We start from the raw sequence: 23,481 nt of genomic DNA, 5'->3' as shown, positions 1-23,481 counted from the left end.
ATACATGGAAAACATAATTATTCCTCGTATTTTTGGTTTGTACTTTAAATAATAATGTATTATTATTTGCATTCACAAAATTTATATGTATATTTTGCAAGCATTAATGTTCGAAAAATTATATTTGCAAATAATACAATATCATAGAAAAAAAGGCGTCAGCGATGGCTATGAAATAAAGATCGCTGTCATTTTATATGTAAAATTATTCTAAAACTTTTGATTTTCTTCGGATTTAGGTTCGGGAAAAACGCCGATTAAATTTTCATTTGGTTTTTCATTATTTTTTTTGGTTTAAAAAAAAACGTTATAGCCTAAAATATATAAAATAAGTAAAAAAAATAAACGTTTATAGCCTTCATCAGTGTTGTCATATGAAAAAACTAGTGTCGAATATAATCCAAAAAATTACATATACGAGGAATAATAATTATGTTTTCCATGTACTCTACAACATAATTAATCCGTAGTATCTAACTAGGGTGACGTCATACATCTCGCTCAGAGGCTGTTCTATTAGAGACGGCATTGCATCAGCATGGCCGCAAGTTGCTAACCTAATAAAATTTACACTAGCAAAGCCCGCGGGAACTGTCAAATTCAAAGTTATTCGTTTCGCAGACTATATCATACCAACCATAAATAGAGTATGTCATATAAAAATGTTTTGAATTTTTACTAGAATCGACCCTTGATAAAAAAAGGGACTAGATTTAAGTTTCCCTTTGATCCAGTCTCTATACTATTTCTTTGGATTTTCTGCACGTGTGCAAAAACTACACTAAAACACTATATCTTATAGAAAATAAAATATTGTGCGTTGAATTTGAGGGATTTCATCTGAAAAATTATTAATTTGGAAGAAAACCGGCAACAAGCGGCAGAAAATAATAATATTTTAGTGGAGTCTACTGGTCGCAACGACCAACCGACGGCCTAGGACGTTAGTGTGCGCGGTATCATTTGATTTAATGGTTTTAGAGGTATAGTAAACGCCACGAATGTTTGGGAGTGATTCATCGCTTGATGAAGTTAGAATCGACACGCGCGCTATCATTTTTACATTAAAAACATAAATTTTTACCGCAGACGTAGGTTTTTAAAGGCCCGGTCTAATCATCTGCCTGCGCTCCTCCTACTTATTCTAAAATGTTTGGTTTGGTGATTGGTTTGGTGATTGCGTGATTGACAAAGACGATACTATATCGCGTTTCTTTGATTGATTCGTTTTTGTGCGTCAGTCCATTGGTGTGCTTGCAGTGCGACCAACGGGGCATTCCATTTTATATTTATAACCAAATATATGTTTTGACAAGACTTTGACAGTTAAAACAACAAATTACAACAGATTATATATTGATTACTATAATGATTTGAAACACCACGGCACTGAAATTAAGTTTTATGTCACCTTGAATAGATTAGTTCACATGGTAGAGACCGATAAATCACTCCCAAACATTCGTGGCGTATACTATAGCAGCGGCCTGGCCGGTGCGACCTGGTCGTCAGTGTGTTCGAGCTCTTAATGTATATGTTGTTATAAATTTTATCATCGTTCTTAGGTGTTTACCTAAATCAGTCGAGAAGCTTGATTCAGGCAAACTGAAGGTATCATGGGTGAACGAAGCCAGTGAAGAGTTCAATGACGAGTTCGACACTATTTTGTTCGCTATAGGTCGTCGGGCCTTGACCAAAGAATTGAATTTGGAAAATGCAGGCGTTAAAATAGCTGGTGATGGTGAAAAGATTGATGCAGTCAACGAACAGACCAATGTTTCACATATATTTGCTGTAGGCGACGTTCTTTATGTAAGTATTGCTATTTCCTGGTTATATTACTCATTAAAAATCATATTGTTATATACGGTAACCGCAAAAAATTTTCCGATGCACGTCATCATATCAAAATTGACACTAAAGCCTATAAACCTGACTAAATAAAATTTTAGCAAAAATGTTGGTTGCATTGCGCATGTTGGTCACATTGCGCCGTGTTCAGCAACGTTGTCGTTTGTTATTTAACAATTATCATGTCAGTTATTGTTTTGTATAATATTGTGTTGTTGAATCTTTGTGAGTAATTATCGTTTTTTTTGCCTATTTTCATAGTATTTTTTTAAAAATTATACTTTTAAGCACAAACAGTTCTTTTAAGAACTAAATTTTCGAGTTTTTGTATTGCGTTTCTTGAAATTGTGTGTTGAAAATATCTAAGCATTTAAACAGTCGAAGCAAAGAGCTTGTAGCTTCCCTATAAGCTATTTTGAATGATAACGTGACAATAAAGGTGCTTTATTACCCTTGATTGCAGTCGAAGAAGTAAGTTTGATTGGTAACGTTTTAGTAAATTCTGTGACTATTAGTTTGTGCATTAATGGCACCCTCTTACTTGTTATTACCACTTCTGATGTAAGTTGTACATCAATAAATTAAATAAATAACCCATAATAACGCTTAGAATAATCTTCATAATGAATTAGTTTTTGCCAATATGTAATAAGTAAAATAAAACGAATAAATAAATTAATTACTAAAATATTAATTATTAAATTAAAAATAATATAATATATATTATAAATATTTTGTTTCCCAATTTTACACTAAGATGCATCCCATAAATCGATCACAATCTGGCAGCGCTGTCAACATCGCTTGTAACTAAAAGTTGATGACGTGCATCGAAAATTATTTTGCGATTACCATATTTCAAGTTTTTTTTTGTTATTTAAAACTATACTACTAAAATTTCGTTAATTTTTTGCAGAAAAAACCTGAATTGACTCCTGTAGCCATTCATGCAGGCAGGCTACTTGCAAGGAGACTTTTTGGAAACAGTACCATAAACATGGATTATGATAATGTGGCAACTACTATTTTCACTCCATTAGAATATGGATGTGTTGGTAAGTTCTTTATTTTTTTTTAATTGCTACTGAAAAATTCATACTTTTGAATCAACTAGTCATAGTTTGATCAATTGAAATTGTAAAACTTGTTGAAAACACTAACTGTATTTTTTTTTCAGGTATTAGCGAAGAGGTTGCCATCAAACGTTATGGCGAGGACAACATCGAAGTGTACCATGGATATTACAAACCAACAGAATTTTTCATTCCGCAAAAAAGTATAGTGCACTGTTATTTGAAGGTGGTCGCTCTTAGGGAGGGAGACCAGAAAGTACTCGGCCTGCATTTCATTGGTCCTCAGGCTGGTGAAGTCATACAAGGTTTTGCGGCGGCCTTAAAGTGAGTAGCCCATACATTTCAGTTTGTTTTGTCTCATGTTTCCGTTTTAGTCAGATTGCCACTCCTGAGTTGTTCCAAATATTTTTCTGTACTAAGTCAATTTTTTTTCTCTCAAAATTAGTAACAGTTTGTTTTTAATTTGCCAATAATTGTAGTAAACATAATGAATTAAAATTCTAACTCATACACCTCTTAAAATGAATTAATCTAAAATGTTGGAACTCTTATTATCCCTTAATAATATTCAAAAACCTTCAGGATAACATATATGGCAAACTAATTTCTTAATTCTCATTGAATACATGTTCTCCACAATAAAACATTTAATTAATTATTGTGGAGAACATTATCTAGAACGTAAACCAATCTGACTCATTTAAGCTTGAGGTGGACTCAGTCAAAGTATACTTGTATCAATTACACTTGGACCATTCATTGAAAGTATTGGGAAGATGGAGATACGGTGGAGACACCACTCGTTCTGCGGCCAACGCATAAAAGACTCATTTTCTCTAATTCGGCCAGCGAAGGCATATCGAAGATTGTGTGTAACCGAAAGCTACAATGTTGCCATATTAAAATGTATAATTTCCGTAATACGTTTGGCGAAAATACCCAAGAACAGTTAACCTAATAGGACTGCTCATTCAACCAAAAGTGTTAGCCAGGTGCATGCGAAAACTCCTCGCTTTGTGACGCCATTGTAGTCCTTGTCATGGTTATTAATCCTTATCCGACAAGCAATAATACACACACGAGCATTATTGGTTGCCGGCTGCAAAAGGTTCATTATTTAGTTTATATATAACACCTTATATGCATGCAGTATAGAAAATTAACTGTGTAAATCGTATTAAATACTCGGATAATGCATTTTCAAGAACAGTAGTTCCCAGCATCACCTTTTTCAGGCATTCTTTTTAGAGTATTTCCATATTTTGCTTTAAAATAATAAACAATATCGTAAGCACTTAGTAAGCATTTTGTCACAATCCACAACACAAAATGAACGTATTTATACACTCTATAGCTCTGAAAACTTTAAAAACACCTTTTTCACATTTAAAATTGACAAAATAATTAACTCAAAATTGCTCAGCTGTTATTTTTATAAGTATACCATATGCAACTAATAATACACACTATCATGACAAGGACTACAATGACGTCACAACTGTCAGCTGAAGCGCGGGAAGAGGCGAACGTACGTCTTATGAGGATGAGCGATCCTATTAGTTTACCGTTCTTGGAAAATACCTGTATTGTTTATGTATTGAAAATTTATTCGTGTTAAACATAGAATGGTAATTATTGGGAAAACTGGAAATCGTCCAATTTTCACCAAAATTGGTATAAAGCTTGATTTTCATGCATCCGTTCTCCGACGATACGTTGATACGATATTAATTTCATTGGTTGTATTTAAAGGCTTCGATTGGTTAACCGTTTCTAACCAATCGAAATTTTTAAATTCAACCAATAAAATTAATATCGTATCATCGTATCGTCGGACAACGGATGCATGAAAATCAAGCTTAAACCCTATTTTGAGATCGTAGATTACGAATCTGAACATCTTTTTCCTGATGGTCTCTTACCGTTTTTCAGAAAAACGGAAAATAATTTCAACATTGAATTTTTCTCTATTTTAGCCCTATAAATATAATAATTTCACTATATTTTCATTATATTATAGTTTATCTAAAAGCCACACTTGATTGAGGATTAGAAAAATGTCCTAGGGAGGATTAGCACAAATGTAGAAGTTTGACATTTCATATATACTTCTTTCTCTCTCCTATGTAATGAGAGAGACAAATATAGTCTAGAACTAATCTAGAAATTTGAAAATTTACAACGTTGCCATATCCTCTATTTTTTCGGGTGATTAGGGATTTTAAATAATTCGGGGGGAATCAGGGAATATTTCGCATGATCGAAAAAGTCGTTCAGTTCGCTTGGAATTGACGATTATTGACATTTACCATAATATTTTACATTTGGCGCACAACGGTCTTTCATTTTAAAGCCAACTTAAATTGTCTAATGAAAGAAAAATCCGTTTTATTAACGTACGGTACCCAAATCCGTAAATCTACGGAGTAATCCTTAGTTCTAGGAACACTGTCTCCGGCAACCCCCACTCTTTCCTCTGTCGACTGAAAGCAGAACACGACTATCAAGGTACGCCTATAAGATAAGGATAGTTCGATTCTTATTTTCCTGCACTGTCAGTTTTTTTTACATCATCTACTGACCGAGTTGAAGTGGGCGCTAAAGTTGACAGTGACAGTTATTTTTGCATTTGACGGACGAGCGCACATTGCGTTGGAAGATAAATTTAGCGGACAAAAGCGTTTGGTTAGAAATAAGCCAAAAATGTGTACTGATTAAGATTAAATATAACATTCCAATTGATTACAAAAATGCAGAATATTCTTTGTATTTCGATACATTTTTATCAACCAAATTTGGTCGTTTTTCTGCTCAGCAAGGCAGAGATCATACGAAAACAAAACATTTACAAGTGCTTATACATTTTATTAAAAGCCAAATTTATGTATGAGATTACTTAAAAGATATATATTTTAAACACCAAAAAAAAATATATTATTTGTTAAAATCCCTCGTGCCTTTGTTCTGTAGATATCAAATTTCACTTTTTTTTCAAATTATCGAATCGATATTGAATGATTTTAGATCTTTTGAGTTACCAATAGTTTCCAACACAGGTAGTCACATTCACAAGGAGTTCAAGCTTAACAGTTGAATGCTCAAAAAGATCCATTCAATCGGACTTAGTATAAAAACAAAACAACTCCATCAAAAAGGCACTGAGTTTAAAAAATTTGTATTCCTTAATACTACTCTATATATTGAATTTACAATGATCCGAGTGTAAAAATTAAAATATCATCTTATTATTATTTTTCAATTAAAATATATTTTTTTAAAATAAATTATTAGAGGGTGTCACAAGATTAAAAATTAATTAAAAAAAATTGCTAAAGAGTTTATTTATTCATAATTTTATGTATTTGGCAATAGTTTACAATACGTTTTTGTGTGTCAATGTACGAATTAATACATAGTTTTTTATCTTGTATTTATTTATTAATAATTAAGTTCTTAATAAAGAAATTAAATTTAGACCATATAGTTGCTATATATTAGACCGTTTGCTACGTTCTTAGATTTTAAGTCCCAAATAATTGCTCTTGAGATTTTGTCCCGCTAGAATAACCATCCGCCGCACTGTGGAGCGCTGGTCAGCGCGTGACGTAGCATTCCACGGCGACTACGGCAGCGGCGATTTGACGCGATCGAACAGTCCTTTACAATATACACTGCTGGCAAAGGAATATTAGCAATAGGAGGTTTTCAATGCGATAAAAAAAGATGGTAAGGCTGCAAAATACACTGCAGTGCAACAGAGACGGATAAAGTGTCTTTTCCCTACCATCGTATAGAGGAAGTGATCATAGAAGTGAAGTACGACGATAGAGCCCCTGCGAGGGGGGGCGTCGGGCGGGTCTTTAAGACCTTTGTGTGGGGGCTACCGCCTGCTAATAGAACAGAATCGAAAAAATAGAAAAGCGGACGGACATGTTGCCATTCAATTAAATCGAAATTATTTTGGCTTGTCAAAATCCTAAATCTTCTAATCCTATTATCTTGCCTACTTTAGATGAAATATTAAATAAAGTACGAAACAATTATAAGAATGTTTTCTCTAGGCACATTATAAACTTTCTTTCTTAAAACGAAAAGTAACATGCAAAACTTTGGAAATCATTCTAAAATAGCAAGTGCATTTCTATGAAATGGCAATATTGTACGATCTTCCTAGCAGTCGCCCCGACTCAGTCGGTCGGCGGCGGCGCTTTACAAAGCCGCGGCTGTGACAAAGGAATTATGCCGAAAAAAACTTTATAAGGAGTAGCCGAACAGGGTTGCCTGGTTTCTTAGATTATAATTCCATAGGAGAACAAAATTTATCTGTAGCATCTTCAAAAAATAATTAAAATTTTTTTTTTTGTCAATAAAATATAATATTTAAGTCCAAACAAAATTAGCATTCCTATGTGTCGTAATAATAGATCACTCAAATAAACATACAAATATAATAAATATAACAAGAATAGAAATAGCTTAGGTTATTATTTATTTGATATTAAAAACAAATATTTGAATTAAAATAATATTAATATATTAATAAAACATATATAACTAGACAAGTAGGGATAGCAGTCAAAAATTAGTGTAGCAGTCACTTTTACCTTTGTACAAATTTTGATCAGTGATATCTAAACTTAATTTCATTTCAATGGGGAAGCTGTAGCAACTTTCTCACCCTCTTTTTCATATTAATAATAAAAAAAAAAAAAAAAATCACTAAAATATTTGTCCGAATTTAGGTTGTTTCTTAACTTTTAAATTTTGTTTTGTTTACATTTTTTGGGAAAATATGGGTTCAACTTTAGTAGATGAATGAAATAAATCTTTTTCAAAAGATATCAAACTTCTTCGGCTATGTGTCGCCAATACCGCACCTAATAAGTAGTAATAAGGATTTTTAGGAATATCTCTGTAACTCTGCACTAGACAGAACGATGACCTGTATGTGTTGTTATACTAAATTAAAAATTTAATCGAAACAATTAAATAAGTCAGATCATACAGATTCCAACGCGGCAGTCGCTTAATTTTAAGTCAAATAAGTCAGCTTTTTAATAGTGCTTCTATTGTAAAACTAAAGACGCAGTTGAATATATAGTTAGACTTTTTCCTTTAATCGGGTTTATCGGTGAGTTACCAGACGAAACCGGTAGTCCTGGCAACTCTGTGATGAACTGACGGGATTCGGAATAGCGAGGTGCGAATGTGGCGCGGGAGGGAAATAAAATATGGCGATAAATAAAGGGCAGGGAAATAAAAACACTAAATCACCACAATACACCAAAACACTTTTACCTTTTTACACTGGAGGCGTGTTTCGCTAACCATGTTTAGCATCATCAGCAGATGGATTATAAACTTCTTTTTGAGTTATAATCATCTGCTGACCTTTGATCGATGCTCAACATGGTTCAGCGAAAACGCGGATCCCAGGTTAAAAGTAAAAAGTGTTTTGGTGTTGTGGTGATTTAGTGTTTTTATTTGCTGTTTAACACCAAAGGTTCCAACCCTCAACTGTAAAAGGGCAGGGAGATGGGTATCATGAGTGGATGGGAGGTGGCGGAACTTTCCAAAATTCTTTTATCCCCCTTTATTTGGGGGGGGTTGTCTAAGTAGGACCAGTCGTAGTGAAATGGAAAAACGGGAGAAGTTGTTGTCGCCATCTCTGTTTAAGCATAGACTTTTTATAGGCGTTTCATTCCAATGCATGTAATTCCTATGCCTAGAGATCCATTGCCGGGCCTGTATACAGTCCTTGGGTACAGTATCCTTTATCTGCTGCGTGCAATGACTATCAGCGTGCAGCGGCGCAGAGCTAAACTAAATCTCGCTACATATCGGAGATATTTTGTGCCACGAATAGCTAATAAGGTTGCGCATATTCTTAGTTCTTCAATCAACGTTTGGACGCTGGTGGGATCTTACCAACTGATTTAAAATAGGTTCATATGATCCAAGTGGCGTCCAATTGATCCAAGTATACTTTGACCATGTCAACTAGGCTTTAGTGTTTTTAACATTTTTTTTTATTTTATTGTGACATTTTCAGGTGCAATTTAACTGTAAATGCTTTAATGAGCACTGTTGGCATTCACCCAACAATAGCGGAAGAGTTCACTAGGATAAATATAACCAAAAGATCCGGAAAAGACCCCAACCCAGCTTCCTGCTGCAGTTAAGCTAATTTTACAACACACTGTAGCCTAAATCATGTATACTTACGGCATATAACTTGTAACCATACAAATCTGACCAATATATGTCAGATTATCTTTTTTTCTGTGTTTTTTAGACATAAGATAAAAAATTCATCTTTTTCCTTTTTGAAATTTTGTTGAAACTATCACCATGCGCACTGATACAGTTTTACAAGTATTACTTCATGCGTAAGTCGTTGTATTATAATTCGGCCACTTGGTGATAATCTACATATCAACATGTACTTCACACTAGCATAAATGTGATGTTTCTGCAAATAATCCGGGATTATTATTTGTCTTTTTAACACTTACACCCAGTAAATATTGATGTAATCCAAATTCCATTACATTTTTAAAAACAGTATATTTTTAATTACTTTAAAATTATTTCACTGAGTGATGTTGAAACCTAATTTTACATTTTTTTGTTAACTTATATTTACACTCGGTTTATATGAAAAACACAATGTATTAGATCAAAATCTATTAAGTTTATATTTAAAAAATAAAATTTTAACTTTTTACTAGCTAGGTCTTTCTTATTCGTATACTTATTAACTACAGTTACTTAGTGATAAGTTCCAGAAGGTGATTACCTATGATTTCAAATATCATTTATCTTTACCGTGTCATAGGTATTAAAAATATCTTTTTTATTTAATTTAATCTAAATATACTGTAAAATTACATGCCTGTCTAATGAATTTGATAATATTATAGAAGTGACAACATAGTACTTCTCGTAGTCTAAGGTGCATATCTTTACAATATAAAACCACAGATTAGTTACAGACATACCTAGTAATACGCCATCGAATGTGTTGGGGAGATTGAATTCTATCTCTGCTTTGCTGAAAGTTAGAATGCAGCCATCGCGTGCCGCCACAGCGTATCATTGTTTTACATTACTTAAACGGGTTATTTTTACCGCAGACGATACGTTGTTTAAGGCCCTTTACGCTCTAATCCATCTTGCTCTCTGCCTCCTGCAACAGCCTGACTTATTGTCTAAAATGTTAGCCGGTGAATTGAACAAAGAACGATATATTTTCGCGTTTCTTTGATTGATTCGGTTTTGTGCGTCAGTCCATTGGTGTGCTTGCAGTGCGACCAATGGCCATTCCATCTTATATTACCTTTGAATAAGAGTACTAAGGAAGGAGCATATCAAAATCTTAGGTACACCGCGATGGGCCTCAAATTTGGCCGACTTAAATTCCGTTTATCAGTGTCGTTCTCAATTTTATTTTAAAAAAATGTAGAAATATTTTTTTTTTTTAAAAATACAGTGAGAGTTTGAAAAATTAGACTACAGAATGATTTGTTAGTTTTACTCTTTTACGTTGCTGATAAATGTTCGTCTCTGATAGGTACGTTATTAACGTCGTTATAAAAAGGACTGATTCCTTGAGTCTATCAGTTCTAATAAGTAAGCTAGATAGAGTTTCTATAATAAGCTAATGTTTTTCAGTTATTGTCACAAACATCCGATACGCATAGTGAAGCAGGTAAGTCAATTAACGTATCTAAAATCTTTGAATCCTAATCTGTCCGACAAGTAAATTATAATAAATTTTTTTTTTTTTTTTAAAAATAATAAATTTAGTAAATCCTTAAGTGAATATCATAAAAGATCGGCGTTTTACTACACGTATGTATATCTATATAGTACTTACTAGCGAAAAAGTTGTTCCGATTATTTCACTCAATTTTTCCCGAGATCTACCGCACGCTACACAACCAATATTTTAGAGTCTTTTTCGATAATAATCGCGATAGTGTCCACTGTTAATTTAATTGCTGCCACAATTTCCATCTAGATTTACTACCTTTAATCAAAACTATCAGTAGTAGAATAATTATATAAAATAAACATAAAAATAGTCCGTTAAAGAATGACAAATCCACAAAATTTCCAATCAAATTCAAATGTGTCAAATTGAAACGTCAAACAGAAAAACTGTCAAGGGACCCCACCCTAGAGGCTTTCTATTGGCGCTTTTTTCGCCCTCATGCCATGAATACATGGATAGCCATTATGCTCCTTCCTTAGTCTTACTCTCCCTTATTCACAAAGTATATTTCTTACATATAACCAAAGTATATGGTCTCTTGACAAAGACTTTGACAGTTAAAACGACAAATTACAACAGATTAAATACTGATTATATTGATTATTATATGACTTGAAAACGACCACGCACTGGAATTTAAGCTTTATGTGACCTTGAAAAGATTAGTTCAAGTCATATGATGGTGATCGCCCGATGGAATCAACTCCCAGCATTCTTACCCGTGTCTGGCGTTTACTTATATTTCCAACTTTGGTGTTTCTTTACTAGTGTTTTATTTCGTGGGCTATCCATATTTTCGGAATCCGCCGGCCACTAGTTAGGTTACTAGGTTGCGCACATAGCACGCCAATTTATGGCCTCTAAAACAATTTGTGCACTCAGCGCTGACCGATGGTATGTCACTTTCGCTGATCGTGCACAGCTATTGAGATATTCAGATAGAAACACCGCAGAAAATAGCCGTCATGCGATAGTATTTACGCGTTCTGTTCCGTATCACCCACTGAAGTGTACGTACTGACAACGATCATGCGCGAGTCAATTTTTAACGCAACACCCGCTAATAAGGTTACCGCCTGACGTAATCTGCGAATCAATTACACCAAGAGCCCAATTTCTTAAATAACGTTTAAAAATTGCTTAATGGGCATGTGCGGGTATTTGGCAACCGGAGCCGGCCGGCAAGATCTTTTATATTTAGGTTCATGTTTGAATTGGTTTTGAATTATTTTAGGTTTTATTAGGTAATTTGATAGTTAAGTAGCTGGGACTTCAGTTTTAATTAAATAAATATGGCCCAAAATATGGATTCCACCTCCTTCAATATTAAAAGACCTATAAAGAGGCTTAGCTTTACAGCAGATGACGAAAACTTGGCCCTTCCATTAGAGAATTTGTTGCTGGTTGCCCTAACCCACTGGCAGACGTTTAACAATAAAGCACTGGGAAGATAAGCACTTTACCCTTTAGTTTTAAAATAAACAAAAAAAAAAAAAAAAAAAAAAAAAATAATTCAAAGTTAGGTTAAGTTTAAATAGCGGACGCGACGCGAACAGAATTCTTTCCGATCCGAAACTATAAATGAAGAGAGTTACAGTTAATACCACCTCACGTAAGGAAATAACACCTGGCAACGTCCATGCACGCTATTCGGTTTAGCGATATCTCTCTATTACGCTGTTTATTGTTATTTACGCGAGTTTATTTTTGCGCACAGGAAATTTTACTCGTTTGCACATCGTCATAAAAAACAATTTTCGTACCACGAATTAGGGATAAGATTTTTATCTGTATACATATAGTATACTTAATCTGTGATAAAACTAAATTTTAACGGTATACAGTGTGTGGCAAAAAGTTCTCAAAAATGATTTTTTTTCTTCCAAAAATAATTGAAAACTCATATTTTTTTTTAAATCCCTCTATACTTATGAAACTTTAGTACAAAGACATGATACTAAATAACTGATATTTTTTAATTTGTCTTTTTTCAATATTTAGTGACCTAACCTCACTTTGTGCATACCGGGTGCGTCTCGAAAGTGGCTCACCCCCTATAACTTTTTTATTTTTTCAGATAAAAAAACGAGGTTTGATATGTTAGCATATGACATAAATTAAGATTGACTGATATATTTAATAGTTTTTAGTCACTTCCTGTTTCACCGGAAATGACTATAACTTTTGATTTTTAATCGGCCCCCTCGGCATATTTTTACTTTATTCGATAGAAAATGACATATTATACGTCAACTTTTCACATTTTTGCTTCAAAAAAATTGTATATTAAATTTCAATCTAGAGTACAAAGACATTATAAAGATAGACCGAACATCTCATTCATAAATACTCGTTGGTAGTGTATCAAACATTCCAATGTGTCAAACAAGGACAGAAGAGACAGAGAAGTCTAAAATTTCCGACCCCGGCAACTAGGCGCATTTCGATTGTTCTAATGGCCAGTGGCGTATCGTTTTTTGGAAAGCATAATTAGTAAAGTAAAAGTAAATTAAATTAAGTAAAATTTATACTCCATATTAATATACTACATTAACACTTTTTCGTTCAGATGAGTTTTGTTACCTATAGGGTCTAATATAATAATATAATTAATATCCCAAATATACTTATGTTAGAAACGTTATAGGTAGTTTTCGAAATTCGCTCCAACGTCGTATTTTCAATTTAAAACTTCAGTTATTCTATATTAACTTTCATTACTTTGAAATTTACAGGGTTTTCAGGCTTCCGAAACAGTTCTATATTAGGTTTGTGGGTGGTGACTTTTCTTTCAAAAAATTTTTTTTTTTCACCCCCCCCCCCTCCCTGGCATAATGGAGGCAATGGTAAAGCACATTTAGACATTTTTGTAAACATAGTTGGCACTCGGAAACATATTTTTCAAACTAAAGTCTGTAGATTTGCAATTAAATTTCCATTCCAGAAATACCTAGGCTTGCCACCTGTCCTTTTTTGAAAAGGACAGTCTTTTTTTGGAATAACTTGTATTTTGATTAAAAAAAGTCCATTTTTATTTACGCATTTTCCCTGAGAAAATTACCAATAGCAAACAGAAATGTATTATTTCGTCCAAATTTAATTAGAGATGTAATAAAACTTATAAATAACTTTTTCTTGTTTAGAATATGGCAACATTATTAGAACTTCCCGTTTAATCTCAAATGATAGTTTAGGTTCTAGTTTTACCTCTTTTTTTTGATTTAAAAAGAAACTTTTCAAAAATAGTATTAGTAACATTAGTTAGTCGCAATCGATAGCTTCCTGAGAAGTACTCTGTGTAATAGTTGTGTTAATCTTGTATTATTAATAACTTCCTATACTATATAATCAATATTAATTTTTTTTTTTTTTTTTTTTTTTTTGAAAATATAAGACAAGGTCTTTCGATCAACAAGGTAAAGACAAGGAAAATATAAGACAAGGGCTTTCGGTCTTCTTGTATTATGATGGCTCTGACGCGAGGCAGTTGCCTTTTAGTCTCTAAATAGAAGGCATTTATCAAGTATCAAATCTGTGTGCTGCAGTATGGGATTTCTGTCGCATAATAATGAATATTACGTTTATTTACAAATCCATTACTTTTAAAGGTAGCTCCATCAGATTAATCAAATTTAGTAAAGTTCCCAACTTTTCGATTGAACTTGTAATTAAAGCATATGTATTGCGGTTTGCATCACCCTGTATGTTGACAAAAAATATTTTGAAAATGTGCGTTACAATGCCCCATCTTATGAACTAAAAAAAAATTGAATAAAAATCACAAACCAAAAAACGTAATAGGTAAAATGCTTTTTTGGAGGGTCACTCTGTATATAGGTATGTATAAAACTAGAAGCCTAAGAATTATTTTACAGTTCGTCCCATTCTATAAAAAAGATAAACACACCATACAAATAACTCTAGGAAGAAGTATTTGTACGGTGGTAAAAAACTTGTCTAAACGAAGCCGAAGGGGCAGATATAATAAGCAATAAAATGTAAAAAGTCGGGTAAACACCTTTGTTTATTGTTGAGCAAAATTCCTTTAGAAGATCGTATATAATGACCAAAAATATGACGGCTAATTTAAGAAAAAAAATTGTCTTTTTTTTTTTTTTTTTTTTTTTTTTATTTTTTTATGATCTACAACAGTTAGGTTTAAGTAATTGAGACGAACTATAATTCAATTACCGGCTACTACTTTCTTGTTTTAATAGATCAAATTCAACAAATATAATTAGAAATTTTACTTAATTAGTGAGAGGCTCCCTTGTGGAACGCCTATGTAACGGCCGTTTGATTCGCGCCAATGGCGCGGCGAAACAATATTCTACCTGTGAAAAGACAAATCCGGGTAATTTGAGCTTATTTTTTCCACACACTTGACACTGTCGTACCATATTGAAAGTTCGCAGATTCAAAAGTACTGTTAAACAAAAACAAAAATACTGGACAAAAACACTGAAAAGGTCAGTTCGGACTTGATTCCGACTGCAAACACAACGTAAGCTAAACGTAGTACGCTATAAGGGCCGTCGCGAGGGGTGGTGTGACGGACGGCTCATTTTCCTTCTGGAAGACTAGCAGCAACGTTGCCAATAGTTCTAGACTTTTCAGCACATTAAACAGAAAACATGTCCTTTAATAGTAACGAATATATCCTCTGGGAATGTCTCTCTCTTGCTTAACACTGGCAATTGTAAATTCATATAGCAGTAAAGTAGTCTAAGAAAAATTTTTAATTATAAAAGTACGTTTTTAAGGATTGTGATCATTATTATCCTAAATGTTATTGTGCTGTTACTGTAACTACCTGTGTTTAACTATTGGTAACTCAAAGGTTCTACATCATTCAATATATCGATATTTGAAAAAAAGTGAGAGTTTGATATCTGCAGAACAAAGGCACGAAGGATTTTAACAAATAATATACGCATAGTAAAAGGCATTTGAGAATTCTAACAAAATTGGTTTAATTTTTTTTTTTTTTTTTTTTAAATATTTTGTTTTCGTTTGATCTCTGCCTTGCTGAGTAGAAAACGATCAAATTTGTTGATAAAATGTATCGAAATACAAAGAATGCATTTTTGTATCAATTTGAATGTCTACTATTTATTCTTATCAGTAATATTTGCTTATTTCTATCTCAGTACTAAGTTTGTTTGTTCCACTGTGTGCTCGTCCGTCAAATGCAAAACTGTCACTGTCTAAAATCTTAGCGCCAACTTCAACTTGGTCATCAGATGACGTAAAAAAACCGACAGTGCAGGAAGATAGTAACGAACTATCCTTATTCTATATCCTTGTTAGGCACTATTTTAAAAAATACTTTTGTATATGAAAATACTTACACCTTCAAATAGATGCTTCTTGTCAGTGTACGACCTAGTGTCCACACGCCTTTCGTATTTGGAGGCTACTTGGATTTTAGGCTAAAAACAAACAGAATGTAAATTTTATGTAACGCAAAATATAGAAAATAAAGTGTAACTTACTGGGTATTTGCCTGTGAGGGCTTCAGGGTCTAGACCCTTTTTAAGGGCCTTGTGCCTCAGTTGCTGTTTCTGTCTTTCTTTCAGTTCTTTAAGCTGAAATAAATAGTCATATTTAAAATTGAATTATATACCTTAGGAAACAGCGTTGTTAATTTTGATGTACTTAGTAACTTATTTTTTCAAAACCTATAATTACGGTGCATTTCAGTTGATTAAAAAAACATTAATATAGCACAAATTATATTTCATCCTCTCATAGTATATGTCTATTTATTTTTTTGGATATGCAACGAGCACTTTGTTTACTCACTTGTTTCGTCGAACTGCTTGAATCCGTTTTTGATTTTGATCAAATCGGTGTGAGAAACTATGAAGCTATAAAATGTTGTTTCGGGAGAGTTGAATATCCGGGAAAGTTGTGTTATTGAATGTTATTGCACCCAACAACGCCCTAATTACGCTCTCCATTAGGCGTTAACATTTTTTGGGCAATTTTATTAACGTTTGCAATTGTTACAACACGACGCCTAGTTCGAATTCTTTTTCATTTATTTTTTACTACCCGAAACAGCGTTACATCACACAAACCTCGTACCTGAGTGTTTTATAGTTTCAATAACTGCACTAGCAAAAAACTAAAATACTTAAATATTATGACAAAGCCACGATTTCAATATTATTTTAATGCGATCAACATGAAGTGTTGAATGGCTGCGCTCGGAATTTTTTTAAATCAACTGAAATGCACCGTAATTATAGGTTTTGAAAAAATAAAGTTACTAAGTACATCAAAATTAACAACGCTGTTTCCTAAGGTATATAATTCAATTTTAATCTTATTATTTATTTCAGCTTAAAGAACTGAAAGAAAGACAGAAACAGCAACTGAGGCACAAGGCCCTTAAAAAGGGTCTAGACCCTGAAGCCCTCACAGGCAAATACCCAGTAAGTTACACTTTATTTTCTATATTTTGCGTTACATAAAAATTTACATAAATTCTGATTTTTTTTTGTTTTTCAGCCTAAAATCCAAGTAGCCTCCAAATACGAAAGGCGTGTGGACACTAGGTCGTACACTGACAAGAAGCATCTATTTGAAGGTGTAAGTATTTTCATATACAAAAGTATTTTAAAATATGGTACCTAGCAAGGATATTATAGAGATAAGGATAGTTCGATTACTATCTTCCTGCACTGTCAGTTTTTTTACGTCATCTGGTGACCAAGTTGAAGTTGGCGCTAAAGATTTTAGACAGTGACAGTTATTTTTGCATTTGACGGACGAGCGCACAGTGCGTTGGAAGATAAATTTAGCGGGACAAAAGCGTTTGGTTAGAAATAAGCCAAAAAATGTGTACTGATAAGAATAAATAGTAGACATTCCAATTGCATGAATATTCTTTGTATTTCGATACATTTTTATCAACCAAATTTGGTCGTTTTCTGCTCAGCAAGGCAGAGATCATACGAAAACAAAATATTTACAAGTGCTTATACATTTTATTAGAAAGCCAAATTATGTTGAAGATTGCCAAAGGTATGTACTTTTCTACTGTATGTATATTATTTGTTAAAATCCTTCGTGCCTTTGTTCTGCAGATATCAAACTTTCACTTTTTTTTCAAATATCGATATATTGAATGATGTAGATCTTTTGAGTTACCAATAGTTACCAACACAGGTAGTCGCAGTCACAGGGAGTTCAAGCTTAACAGGTGAATGCCCAAAAAGATTCATTTCAATCGGATAGTATAAAAACAAAACAACTCCATCAAAAGGCACTGAGTTTAAAAAATTGTCTTAGATACTTAATATATGAATTTACAATTACCGAGTGTTAAAATTAAAATTAAAATATCTATCTTATTTATTATTTTCAAAATAAAATATATTTTTTTAAAATAAATTATAGAGGGTGTCACAAGATTACAAATTAATTTAAAAATAACTGCTAAAGAGTTTTTTGATATCATAATTTTATGTATTTGGCAATAGTTTACAATACGGTTTTTGTGTATCATGTACGAATAATATCATATCGTTTTATTATCTTGTATTTATTTATTAATAAATTAAGTTGTTAATAAATAAATAAATTTAACCATATAGTTGCTATATATTAGACCGTTTGCTACGTTCTTAGATTTTAAGTCCCAAACATTGCTCTTGAGATTTTGTCCCTCTAGAATAACCATCCGCCGCACTGTGGAGCGCTGGTCAGCGCGTGACGTAGCATTCCACGGCGACTACGACAGCGGCGATTTGACGCGATCGAACAGTCCTTTAGAATATACAGGTTGTTAACTCGACAGTTACTTATAGGGGAACAGAATGGCAACACTGCCTATTGAGAACGCATGCATTATTGATTTTTCTGCCGATTCGTCCCGTCGCGTCGTCATCGACGAGCGGGCCGAGGTTGCCATATTTCAACCATAAAGCTCTTGCCGCGAGTAATAAACAAATTAACAACCTGTATACAGTCCTTGGGTACCTAGTACCTAGTTATACTTTGACGTTAAATCTTCTTTTTAAAATATTTTTAAAAAGTTCTACTACCAAAAAGTGGACCTCCCTATACAATAGCTTCATTTTTTTCCCATAGCAACTGTTAAAATTGCCTTATATCTATCAAAAATAGTAGATAAAATAGTACTTTAACCGCAATTGTAGATTAAATGATACTTTAACAGCGAGGATAGGTTAAAAACTTTATTTCTTCTCGCGCGTTTTTTAATTGCTTCCATTTTTGAAAATTTTTGTATTCCTTTTCATAAGTTATTCGGGATTTAAATCCTCAGCCTGAATATCTGTTATTAATTTACTTATTTCGTTTTGAGCCATTTCTGCCTCCAATTCAGTCAGCAATCGACACGAAAGAGAATTAAAAAATATTGACTCAAAACTGACAACTAAAGAGGCAGCTTTATTTATTTATCAAATTACATAGAAACCAATGCCAACCCAGCACAATATTTTTTCTACTCGTAATAAATTCCTTGAAATAATAATTTCTGATATTTTTTTTAAACGTAACTCGCTGTGGGAAAAAATATTGTTTTATACACGACGATAAAAGTTCTACTCAAGAAATTTTTTATTTAAGGGAACAGTTTTTAAATATCTCGAAGGACTAAATAATCTTTGGTTAAAAAGAGAAGAAAGATTTTGTACCCAACGTGAGTTTCAAAAAAAAATTATTTTTTTTATTTTTATACCCCTTTTGTTAAATTAATTTTAGTTGATTACCTTTAGTTGATGTTTTCTTTTTCTTTTATCAACAGGGATATGAAAACATTGTTAAAGACCTGAACGAAAAGACCTGGAAAGAAAAATTGGGACAATTCGATTCCAGACAGAAGGGTAAGATTTTTTTTTTCGTTATAATAAAGATCTTATTAAGCTCTAAAAATATTTTGACAATTTTTTCATATTTTTTATCTTATTCTTTAATTCCTGCCTAACTACCTTAACGTGAAACTAGTTTATAGAATTCCCGCCTTAACTTAGGCATTACTTATGCTATGAGAGGCCCGAGAAAACCACTAAACTGACGTCACGAAAGTGGACCAACTTAACTAATATACAGGGTCCGGCAAAAGTGTGTCGGGCATCTGTAGCTCCTAGAATAAAAAACTTGAGAATTTTGTTTAAGTGAACATACACCTAAAATACGTACTAGGATGTATTTAAGGAAAATATTTTAAATTCTACAGAGTGGCTCAAAAAAGTGTGAGTGGAACCGGATAATTTTTTTGTAAACGGAACACCACATATTATTGCAGTTTTGGCTTCCTTTCTGATCACTTTATATAATCCTAAGATATGAGTAAATATATTTTAATAGTTTCAGAAATCAGCTTTAAACCATTATGGTGAATATGTCGACACTTTTTAAAGCTAAAAAAGTGTCGACATATTCACCAGAATCCCTGGAATATTTTTCTAAAGAAAGCATGTACGCCACTGACTTTTTTGTGCGCGTCCAGCCCTACTTTCGTGACGTCACCGGATCTTTCTAGCGTTTTGGCCTCTGTATTCTGTCGTTTCCTTCTAGTTTTTCGATTACGTGTTCTTAATTACGCACTGTGTTGTACGTCCACAGCACGCCTGCCCAAATGGTTCGGCGAGCGCCCGGGCAAGAAAGCCGGCGAACCCGAGACTCCAGAAGGCGAGGAAGAAAAACAGGTGGTAGACGATGAAGACCTGAAAGAACCAGTCTTCGAACCCGAACCAGAAGAAGAGGAAGAAGAGGAGGAGGTTGAAGAAGAAGAGGAGGAAGAGGATGAGGAAGAGGAGGAGGAAGAAGAAGAATAAGCTTTCCTCTAAACGTCAGGTGAATATATTTTGTTATACAGAAGATTTTTGAGCGTGCCTTAGAGATCTAGATTGGAGATTTTTTGCACATCATTGTTTCAAAACGAGATCTGTCGATTAATAGTATTTTCAATATGGCGGCACTTCCGGAAATACCGGAAGTTGGCAAGCTAAATAAAATCAAGAAAAAAATACGCTTTAAAACTAAATCACTAACTTTGACGTTTAGGCTATAAAACATTTCTTGACAGGCACTTTTTTTTTCATTCAAAAATGTTTAATATTTTTTTTTTGTCAAAAACAGTTAATGTTAGATATAGAGTGTTTAGTGATACCAAAATTCATAAAATTTTACACTGAATTTAAATATGTAATAAAAAATGGGGCACCCGTTTAAAATAAGAAAGTTACTGTCAACTTCCGGTATTTCCGGAAGTGCCGCCATATTGAAAATATTTTTAATCGATAGATCTCGTTGTGAAACAAAATGCACGCTCAGCCTGGGATACCCTGTATATCTATTAGACCAATGCCGTCTCTGGCAAATATAAAATCCCTCTGTCAAAAAAGTTACTGATATTCTTTAAATTGAGTGCCTGAACGAATCAGATAGGTAACTCTTTTTACTTTCGTGAAATAGAAAAGGAAAATAATAAAACAAGTGACAGTTCTTCCTCTTCTTACAAAAATTAACACGAAATGTCATAATGTCAAAAGTAAAATGTCATCAGCTTTTGACATTTCTAAATATTAGACTAATGCCGTCTCTAATAAAACAGCCACAGAGCGAGATTTATGACGTCACGCTAGTTAGATACTACGGATTAATAAATATGTTGTAGAATACATGAAAAAAATAATTATTCCTCGTATTTTTGGTTTGTATTTTAAAAATGATATAATTTATATGAAATATACATAATATACAGTTAATAAATACAATATATATATACCTATTTATGGTAATAAATACTTTGGCAAATAAACTATGAACCATACAAATGCAGGAAATGTTTTACAATATACAAATAATGAATCGATTCATAAGATAATGGGTAAAATATATTTTAAATTTTGGGGTTTGAAAATCGATCTAATTTAACAAAAACATTCAATATCTACTAATAGTGATGTATTATTATTTGCATTCACAAAATTTATATGTATATTTTGCAAGTAACAATGTTCGAAAAATTATATTTGCAAATAATACAATATCATAGAAAAAAGGCGTCAGTGGTAGCTATGAAATAAACATCGCTGTCATTTTATATATTGGCTGTTCTATTAGAGACGGCATTGCGTCAACATGACCGCAAGTTGCTAACCTAATAAAATTAACACTAGAAAAGCCCGCGATAACTGTCAAATTCAAAGTTATTCGTTTCACAGACTATAGTAGGCATTCTTTTTACTTTTTTTTAATTTAGTTTTAATTTTTTTTTTCAGGATTTTTTCAATATATATGCGTCCACCCAAGACCCGGAGCAATGTGGACCTCCAATAAACTTATTTTTATTATTTTTAAGTTTAAACTTACATTATTTTATTCTGTTAATCATTAAAATCTGTTGATAAATAAAGATATATTCCTACATGTAACCGTCTTGTCTGTGAGTTTTATTTTAAACATTACTTTACTATTGTTTATTTATATGTTAATTATTAACTGTTTTAAAATAAGATCAATAAATTATTTGAAGGAAAACAATTTTGTATAATTATATGTAGCGTATGATAAAAAAAACGGCGTCAGCGAAGGCTTTGAAATGAAGATCGCTGTCATTTTATATGTAAATTTATATGGGAAATGTCATTGATCGAAATGGCTGAAGCCGTTTTTATTCGATCATACGGTATCTATTAACATAGAATTTTTTTGACTGCCTTTGACAAAGATCGATATGGAGTAGGATGCACTAAATTTTCTTTCTCTTAAGAGAAAATTAATTTTGATAGTATTGAGCACTGGGCAGTAAAAACTTCCTTAATAAATAGCAGGATAGACTATAGATACGCACTTAATAGCCAACATATATAGCGAAGCAACAACAACAATTAAAATCCACGAAGGAACAAAGCCAATTCGCATAGGAAGGGGTGTCAGACAGGGTGACACAATATCCCCTAAATTCTTTAACCAGGCATTAGAAGACGTTTTCAAAAATTTAGACTAGGAAGAAAAAGGTATCAAAATATGTGGACAATACTTGAATCACCTAAGATATGCGGATGATATCGCCTTAATAACAGAAAAGAAAGAAGAACTGGTAGAAATGCTGGAAGAACTGGATACAGCAGCTACAAGAATAGGCCTCAATATGAACTACACTAAAACTAAAATCATAACAAACACAGATGAAAACATAACAACCAGAATAAACCAAGAAAATATAGAACAAGTTGAAGAGTATATATATCTGGAACAAATGATTAAACTGAAAAAGAAAACCAAACAGCTGAAATAAAGAGACGAGTAAGATCATCTGTGGCTAATTCATATCCATTTTCCCTCCAATTTTTCTCCATTTGCTCCAGAGCGACCATGTCGAATCCCTAATATACAGGGTGTATACAAAAGTACCAAAAAAAAAGGTTTTCAATAAAATTCTCACTTACCTCCTGAAATAACTTTGTTTGTCATCGAACGATCTTATATCGACTCTCCGCTCATATTTTGAGGCTAGTTAATTTTTAGGCTTAAAGTATCAGTTAGAGCAACGTTTTTATATTTTTGATAAAGTTTTGACTACGCTTATAGTGTATGCGGTAGCAATACGTAACCGAACGAAGTACAACAGTATGCAACTAATAATACACACTATCATGACAAGGACTACAATGACGTCACAACTGTCAGCTGGAGCGCGGGAAGAGGCGAACGTGCGTCTTATGAGGATGAGCGATCCTATTAGTTTACCGTTCTTGGAAAATACCTGTATTGTTTATGTATTGAAAATTTATTCGT

General features: G+C 32.9%; 2 protein-coding genes and 1 long non-coding RNA gene across 7 annotated transcripts in view; 2 read left to right on the top strand and 1 right to left on the bottom strand.

The window, feature by feature from the left end:
- Positions 1-23,481, top strand: part of LOC115884806 (thioredoxin reductase 1, mitochondrial) — a 36,974-nt gene that overhangs the window by 8,998 nt on the left and 4,495 nt on the right. For 4 of the 5 annotated variants that reach the window (XM_030903496.1, XM_030903498.1, XM_030903497.1 and 1 more), the window contains exons 6-9: positions 1,566-1,812; positions 2,768-2,906; positions 3,029-3,248; positions 8,977-9,279. In XM_030903496.1, coding sequence (XP_030759356.1) covers positions 1,566-1,812; positions 2,768-2,906; positions 3,029-3,248; positions 8,977-9,106 — 736 coding nt within the window. In that variant the 3' untranslated portion in view covers positions 9,107-9,279. Of the gene's footprint in view, positions 1-1,565; positions 1,813-2,767; positions 2,907-3,028; positions 3,249-8,976; positions 9,280-23,481 lie in introns of those variants that run through there. The other variant, XR_004050619.1, reaches the window with a different exon arrangement.
- LOC115884809 lies at positions 16,068-16,299 on the bottom strand. The gene is made up of 2 exons (XR_004050620.1): positions 16,197-16,299; positions 16,068-16,133 (listed from the first exon to the last, which is right to left on the bottom strand). It is a non-coding gene; the product is annotated as an uncharacterized LOC115884809 (long non-coding RNA).
- Positions 17,034-22,115, top strand: LOC115884771 (troponin T, skeletal muscle-like; the record flags this gene model as incomplete). The annotated part of the gene is made up of 5 exons (XM_030903447.1): positions 17,034-17,141; positions 17,218-17,298; positions 19,481-19,559; positions 20,302-20,532; positions 21,963-22,115. Coding segments are annotated over 4 exons (480 nt in total), but the record flags the coding sequence as incomplete, so codon positions are not given.

The sequence above is a fragment of the Sitophilus oryzae genome, unplaced genomic scaffold, assembly GCF_002938485.1.
Source record: "Sitophilus oryzae breed Bouriz unplaced genomic scaffold, Soryzae_2.0 scaffold_357_pilon_pilon, whole genome shotgun sequence".
Taxonomy (NCBI): Eukaryota; Metazoa; Arthropoda; class Insecta; order Coleoptera; family Curculionidae; genus Sitophilus; species Sitophilus oryzae.
This window is presented reverse-complemented; position numbering and strand designations above follow the sequence as displayed.